This window comes from Fukomys damarensis, unplaced genomic scaffold (genome assembly GCF_012274545.1).
Source record: "Fukomys damarensis isolate Sample0158 unplaced genomic scaffold, DMR_v1.0_HiC HiC_scaffold_35, whole genome shotgun sequence".
In the NCBI taxonomy this organism is placed as follows: Eukaryota; Metazoa; Chordata; class Mammalia; order Rodentia; family Bathyergidae; genus Fukomys; species Fukomys damarensis.
In genome coordinates this window covers 42,726,543-42,734,738 of record NW_022900947.1, presented here as the reverse complement: position 1 = coordinate 42,734,738, position 8,196 = coordinate 42,726,543, and the positions used below count along the sequence as shown (strand labels likewise).

The 8,196-nt window shown below is 41.2% G+C and overlaps 1 protein-coding gene across 2 annotated transcripts in view; it reads right to left on the bottom strand.

The window, feature by feature from the left end:
- Nucleotides 1–1,895: 1,895 nt before the first annotated feature.
- Nucleotides 1,896–8,196, bottom strand: part of Arl9 (ADP ribosylation factor like GTPase 9) — a 13,332-nt gene continuing 7,031 nt past the window's right edge. For both annotated transcript variants that reach the window (XM_010640339.2, XM_010640348.2), the window contains exons 3-4: nucleotides 6,930–7,105; nucleotides 1,896–2,195 (exon numbers count right to left, since the gene is read on the bottom strand). In XM_010640339.2, coding sequence (XP_010638641.1) covers nucleotides 2,016–2,195; nucleotides 6,930–7,105 — 356 coding nt within the window. In that variant the 3' untranslated portion in view covers nucleotides 1,896–2,015. The remainder of the gene's footprint in view (nucleotides 2,196–6,929; nucleotides 7,106–8,196) is intronic.

Here is an 8,196-nt window from a genome sequence, read left to right as displayed (position 1 = left end):
AAAAAAAAAAAAAAAAATTGAACTCAGGACCTTGTGCTTACAAGCCAGGCAGCAGAGCCACTGAGCTAAATCCCTGGCCCTATGGCTATCATTTTTACAAAACATTTCTAATGAGAAAAGTTTTATCTATATATAAATCAGGCATAATGGTGTATTCCTATAATCCCAGCACTATGCAGGCTGAGGCAGGATTGCTTCAAGTTTGAGGCCAGCCTGGGCTACACAGTGAGTTCAAGGCAAGCTTGAACTACACAGTGAGACCCTATTTCAAAAAACCAAAAATTTTAAAAGATTAAAAAAAATGCCCACTGATTCCTCTGGTAATATAACACACACCTAGGGTGGTAACCAACCCAACTCCATCTTGAACCTCACCACCATTGTGTACTCAGACTTAGGCAAAGCACCCCAAACCCCCGCATCCTGATTGGCAGAAAACTTGCTGTGGCTGCAGGATGTTGTGTAGCTCACCTCGCTCACTCCCCACTAACCAGGCATGGTTTTGCTTCTGTAAAATTCCACTTGCTCTCCCCTTTAGTCCTCCCCAACTGAAAGCATGATTTAAAAGGAGAAATCAAACCACTTCTCAGTGCCAACAGATCTTTCCAGGCACTAGCCTCTCTCGGACACCAGCTTTGAATAAAGGGACTCAAATCTGACTCAGAGTGTAGCATATCTCTAAAGTTCCCACTCACTCAGGTGGAACACTAGAAGATAAGATTTTCTTAAGTCTCCCTGAATGCAAGTAATTCTATTTCTCTATGAGTTTGTTTGTTTGTTTTTTTCTTTTTGAGACAGGGTTTCTCTACGGAGCCCAGGTTGGCTTTGAATTCATAAAGCAGAACTTAGAGAAAATCAGTTATTTCCTAGCCTTAAGCAGTCTAGGATGCATTCACTCTTGGACTCCTTCTCCCCATAATTGCTGACCTTTCCTCTGCTACAGATAGAGTGAATAGCAAGATTCTTTGCTAGCAAAACCCTGTGATGTCCTGGTTTCTTAGGAATCTGACTTCTTACAAGGCCAACCTCTGCTCTGGTATTGATAATGTAAATAATCACACCCCGTAAATGGAGTCCTGTGACATTTCAGGAGCTGTTTTCCCTCAGAAAATACAAATAAGGCTGGCAACTGTGTTCCTGTAAACAAGTTCCTATGACATTCTGGAATATCTTACATCTGTTAACTTGCAAAGGCTAAGCTGTAAAAATGTCACTGAGTAAAATCACCGCCTTTGTCTCATTTTTGCAGCAACTCCTTCAAAAACTGTATAAACACTGGAGTCTTTCTTTGTTCATGGCTCAGCCCTTTGTACACAAGTCCAGCCATAATTGGTATGCACCTAAGATCCTGGAATAAAATCCTTCTGTTTCCCAGTGGTCTCCTGTCTCTTGAATTCTGAAACACTGATGCCTCAGCTTCCCAAGTGCCGTGATTACAGGGCTATGCCATCACACCTGGCTCTGTCCTGTAGTATTAATGGGTCTATTTAAAGATAAAACATTTGGAATTTTACTAAATAGGAGAAAGATCATTGAAATGTTTTAATGTAAGTTTAATGTCATTTAAAAAATCACAAACAGATGAAGGCTTACTAATGTTCACTGACTTTTACTGATTGAAAATCATAATCCCAGAGCTGAGGGTATAGCTCAGTGATAGAGTGTATGTTTAGCTAAGTCAATCTCCAGTCTGCCCAGAAAAAAATAAAAAGCAAAAAGGTCCCTAAGTCCTCTCAAATATCCTGTTTTACAAATATTTTTATAGTTCAAAATATAAGTGGATTAACAAACACAAGGTCCTGAGTTTGATCCCCGGTACTGAAGAAAAAAAAAAGGATCAAAATTTAAGTGGATACTCATAATGAATTAGTGTTGTCTTTGTGTACACGCCATGCAGTAAACAAACAGGAAATGGCTTATCTTTTATTTGAAGGTGAAAACTTTGACTTCAGGCCTGCTGTGCAGTGTTCCCTGAGGACATTTAGCAGCTGAGGCCACAGTGGGCCTGGGCCCAGTCAAGGCCCGGTGGCAGCCAGGTGTGCTATCAGGTCTTTGGCATCTTCCATGATGGAGGGGATCTCAGTGCTGGTCTTGGTCACTTGAGTTCCAAACAAGAACAGCTTCCTGTCATTTCCCACCTCAGACAGTGCCAAGGCTTCGTGGATATCTGTAATGTCATAGGCTGCTTCCAGATCCTTCACCAGGGTGGAAAAAGAATAGGAAACAGTTGGTTATTTGGAAACCCTGTTGGATACACTTATCACTCTTATTTGTTGCTCCCAATGACTCCACCATTTTAATGCAACGTGTTACTCGAGCATTATGACCACAGCGATTGCTAAAATATAAATATTTTCATTCAGAATTATGCCAACATTTACAAGTTTATCAAAAAGGTGTTTTCTAGAATCAAGCTGAGCCAACATAATACCTTAATTTTTGAACAGTGCTATTGATCTACTTTTAATTTTGCTTTGCCATTCTCCTTCTTATCTTCTTAGATAGTTTTTGTATAGATCGTATTTTATTGATTTTATAGCACTTGCTACTGTGTTTTCTTTTCTAATCATTATTTCTACTTAACAAAAAATGTATATCAGAAGGGAGACAGAGAAAGGACCAGTGAGGAAACTAATTTAGAGAAAGGGATGGTAAGAGGGGGATACCAAGAGGGGCAAAAGACATAAAAATATGGAAAAGGCTTAAAAAGGGAAACTCCCAGGAAGAGGCAGAGATGCCCATGTTGGTGCTGTGTGCCATGGTCCACACTCTTAGAGATCAAAATGGCAAGGTCAGTGCATGTTTCTGTGCATCTCATAATACATACATTTCATAAATACAGAAGTACATATGCAAATGACCTCTGATATTCCTTTATGTAAGTTATTTTTCAGTCTTCTGCACAAATTTTGGCATTTTCAATTCTAAAACTGCATTGGTAATTAGCTTTTTGCTTTTGTTTTACAGCATTCTTTTGTTTTTGTTTTGAGAAAGGGTCTTCCTATGTTGTGCACGTCCATGTCATGAACTCTGGGGCTCAAGCAGTCCTCCCACCTCAGCCTCAGGAGTAGCTAAAACTACAGGAGTGTGCCATTGTGCCTGCCCAGCCAGGTGATCATCTTTACATCTCTGGAAACCACCCAATATTGAGGTCCCCCCCCCATGTACCAATAAAACCTAGCAAATTCTATCACTGAGAGCCCGTGAGACTCTTCCAGATGTGCTACACATGGCCACTGGTTAGGGCTGGCTACCCTCTGGGTGTTGGTAAGCACAATATAGTGTCTGCTTGAAACTTGACCTCAGTTAGTGCTAGAGCCTGTAGGAAAGTTTTCCAACAGTGCTCATGGATCCAGTAACACAAGGACCATGTCTCGGGTTAATAAGCTCACTGACGGAATTGGAAAGGAATAGGGAAAAGGTGTAAGATAGGAGGAGGGCCCTTTGTAATGATATAGCACACAAGTGTAAATACAAATACAAATGTAAATATTTACATACTTCTTAATAGGTCATAACTCATAAAGATAATAAATATCTTTTGAAAACCAGTATCTAATTACTTGAACTTGAGTTGGCTAAAAGCACAAACTAAATATTTTGGCCAAAAAGTGCATTAAATTGAAATATCCACGTCTTTAATCATTAAGACCCAGCAACAGGTACCCACATGACCATGAATGGCTCTGTTTATTCAGTTTGTTAGAGACAGACACTATTATGTTTTAGATCTAAAATGCTCCCACAGAGCTGGGGATTTAGCTCAGTGGTTCCACCGCTTGCCTCAGAAGCACAAGGACCAGAGTTTGAACCCTGGAACCAAAAATAAATAAATAAATAAATAAAATAGAATGCTCCCCCAAAGTGCCATGCGTTTGGAGGTGGGGACTGGCTGGTGGAGGGAGGGTCTCCGGGCTGTGACCTGGAAGGGTGTGTTCTCACCCCCAGCTCCTCCCTTCTCTCTGCTGTCTGGCTGCCAGGGTTGAGTGGTCTGCCAGGCTGATCGGCCCTGAAGCCACCAACCAGGACTGAGCCCTCTGACAACAGTGAGCAAAATAACCCTCTCCTCCTTAAGCTGTGGGTGCCTGATGCTTGGTTCCAAGGATAGAAAAGTGGCTAATATAAACGCAAACCACAAAAGAAAGCGCCAGCAAATTTGGCAAAAATGGAAAAGCAAAGTAAAACAATATGCCACCAGGATACTGGAGAAGGTGTATTCACATGTACACGTTCCTCTAAATCTTTGTGGTTTCCCTCTTCTTGCTTTCTTTTTTTTTCTTTCTTTCTTCTTTCTCATTCTCCCTCCCTCCCCTCCTCTCCCTCTCCCTCTCCAGCAAGGGTACAAGGATTGAATCCAAGGCCTTCACACTGAGTCACATCTCTAGCCCTTTTTAAAATTTTGAAACAAGTTTTCGCTAAGTTGCTAAATTCCCCAGGCTGGGCTCAAACTTCCTGTCTCAGCCTCCAGGAGTAGCATGTGCCACCACACGGTTTTCTGTGTTCCTTCCCTTTCTCCATTTTCTTCTCTTCTCCTCAAATCTCCAGTCCTCTCTTTTCTCCTCACCTTCCCTCCTTTCCTCTCTTCCTCTCTTTCTTTCTCAGGGCTTTGTACATGATAAACATGTGCTCTACCATTGAGCTACACCTCCAGCTCTAAATCTTTGTAGTTTATGGCATTGTATGTGCTCCATGTAAGCCACATGTGGTGGCACATGACTATAATCTCAGCACTTTGGGGAGCTGAGACAGGAGGATTGCAAATTCAAGCCCAGCCTAGGCAGCTTAGTGACTTAATGAGACCTTGTCTCAAAATAAAAAGGGTCTGGCAGTGTAGATCAGTGTGAAGGCCCTGGTTCAATCCAGTGTATAAAACAAAGCAAGAGGCTCATTGAGCTGGGCACAGTGGAATACACCTATAATCCCAGCACTCTGCGAGGCTGAGGCAACAGGACTGCAAATTTGAGCCCAGCTTGGAAAATTTAGTGACTTAGCAAGACTCTGTCTCAAAATTTGAAAATGAAAAAGGCCCAGGGATCTAGCTTAGTCTGATGGCCCTAGGTTCAATCCCCAGTACGGCAAAAACAAAAACAACGAAAGTTTCTACATGAAAAGCAAAACCAAAAAGCATCATTCTTTCTTTTTAAGTGCGAGCAACATGTCAAAATCTACTGGAGTAGGTTCTTCATTGGACTTCAACATAGGCTCCTGCTGTAGTTCATCATTCGTAATTACTTAGTTCTCACCCATAAACATCCACCCATAGAAGTTGTGAGAGAAAAGGCAGGAATCGATCTCTTCTGTGATTTGCAAATGTGGCAAGTGAGAAAGGGGCTTTAGTATCACAATCTTACAGAAATTTAATCTTTTCGCTTTTTTATTTTGTGTAACACAATTTGCTGTCGTGATGGGTGAGGTGGTGCATGCCTATAATTCTAACTCTCTGGGAGGCTGAGACAGGAGGATTTTGACTTCCAACCCACCCTGGGCAATTTGACAATTAGGACACACTGTCTCAAATTTTTTAAATTAAAAAAAGACCTGGTGATGTAATTCAGTGTGTAGCCCTTGGGTTCAATCCCCAGTACTTAAAAAAAAAGTGCATAAACATTGTATAACATTATCACCACCCATCTCTCAAAGTCTTTGCATGTTGCTAAACTGAAACTCTGTACCTATCAATATATAGAGAGAGACACTCTCCATATATGTACGTATATGCATGATTCCCCCTTACTCCATCCCACAGTCCCTGGCAACCACCATTCAACTTTGTATCTCTATGGATCTGACTACTCTAGGAGTCTCTGTAAGCAGACTTACACAGCATTGGTCAGGTCAGTTTGTGACTTACTTCACTTAGCGTAATGTCCTCGTGATGCAAAAGTACCATAGCAGGTGTCAGGACTGCCTTCTCTTTTAAGGCTAAGTGATATTCCATTGTACGCATGTACCACATTTTGTTTATCCACTTATTAGTGGGTGGACAGGGGTTGCTTCCCCTTTTTGGAAACTATAAATAATGCTGCTATGAACATAGATGTATGAATATCTGTTTAAGTCCTTGCTTTCAATTCTTTTGGGGTCACACCCCCAGAGTAAAATTGTTGTATCCTGTGTGAACTCTATTTTGGATTGTGTGTGTGTGTGTGTGTGTGTGTGTGTGTGTAGTGCTGGGGATTCAACCCAGGGCCTCACACTTGCTAGGTAAGTGCTGCACCACTGAGCTACAATGCCATCTCTTTTTAAAATATGTATTTTGGGCAAGGTCATATTAAGTTGACCAGGCTGGTCTTGAACTTACAGTCCTCCTGTCTTAGCTTTCCTAGTAGCTGGGATCACAGGTAGGTGCCACCACATCTGGCCTATTTTGGATTTCTGCAGAAACTACAAGACTGTTTTCCATCACAGCCATACACTTTTGCCATTTCCACCAACAGCACAAGAATTCTAATTTCCCCATGGGTGTTTGATACTTGCAGTGCATGTGCACAGTAAATTCAGGTCAGCCTTTTCTAAAATAAAACTTACACATGGCAGCCATTCAAGTATTCTGTTGAATTCAATTCATCAATATGTTTTTATTAAAGTATGTTCAGTACATATTTATTGGATTCATACTATGCACATGGAAATTTGTTTAGTATTTCAAGGGACACAGAAATGAACAATGGTCCCTATATTCAAGGAGTTTTTGTGGGTTTTTTTTTGTGGTATCGGGAATCCAACTCGGGTCCTTGAGCTTGCGAGGCAGGCCACCGCTGAGCTAAATCCCTGGCCCTATTCAAGGAGTTTTTAATCTAGTCACTCTAATAAACGGTATTGACTATATAGTATATTGTTAAATATCTAGATATCTAGCTGTCTAGGAGACATTATTTGTACTACTAATAAAACCACTGAGCACAATTTGTTTTTGCACAGCTTTTTACCTGTTTGTGTGCAAACACAACCAGAGGAAGGATTGGGTGGGCTTCGATGAGTTGATGAAGGTACTTCTTGGCTTCAGGCAATCGGTTGTGATCTGCTGAATCCACCACGAAAATCAGCAGCAATCCTTTGGACAGGTGCATCTCCCAGGAGGAACGGAAAGGCTCACTGCCACCAACTGCAGAGAAGAGGAAAGGAAGAAGTCACCAAGCCCACAGAAGTGTCTGCCTGCCGAGGCAGCACTCCGGGCACACCGGACGGTGTTAGAGGGAACCCAACTCTGAGGGCCACCATGGGGTGCTGCTGGGGAAACCACTGGCTGTGGGAGGCTGAGGCAGGAGGATCACTGTGAGTTCGAGACCAGCCTAGGCTACATAGTGAGTTCCAGGTCAGTCTCAACTACATAGTGAGACCCTGTCTCAAAAAACAAAACAAAAAAAGGATCCCCTCCAATAAAATAAAATAGGGTTTCCCTAAGTTGTCCACTCTAGCTTTCAACTTGTGATCCTCTTGTCTTAGTCTACTGTTACAGGCAGGTGCCTTAATGTCTGGCTTGTAATTGTGTGTGTGTGTGTGTGTGTGTGTGTTAGTGAGGATTACATTCAGAGCCTTCAGACTAAACTACATCCCCAGCCCTCTTAGTTCTTATTCTGAGACACAGTCCTGCTAAATCACTAAACTGCCCATTGGGCTCCAATTTGAAATCCTCCTGGCTCAGCCTCGCAGAGTGCTAGGATTATGAGAGTGCACCACTGTGTCTGGTTTATAATTTATTTTTTATATTTTTAGTTGCCTCACTAAACTCATCATTTTTAATAATTTGAAAGGCGTTTTAGGTTTTCTTTGAAGACAATTATATCATTTGTGAACAAGTACTGCTCGTTTCTTCCTGTGATCCTTATACATTTTCTTTTTCTTCATCTGGCAAGGACCTTCTGTATGTTGTAGGAAAGCATTCTGTTTGTCCTGATTTTCAAAGGACTACTTCTAACAATTTATTAATTTTGAAGAATCATGCATTCTTGGGTTTGGTACCATTTATTTTTAGCTTTAAAACACAGAAATGGGAACTGAATTTAGCAATTTTTCTGGTTTCATTGAGATGGTTTATTTTTTTACTTTAATAAATTTAGTGATGACATTTATATGTGAGTTCAAGGCCAGCGTGGGCTGCATAGTGAGACCCTGCCCCAAAACAAAACCAAAACAACAAAAAGACATTTACAGAGTTGTTGTTTTTTTTTTTTTTTTTTTTTTTTTTTTTTTTTT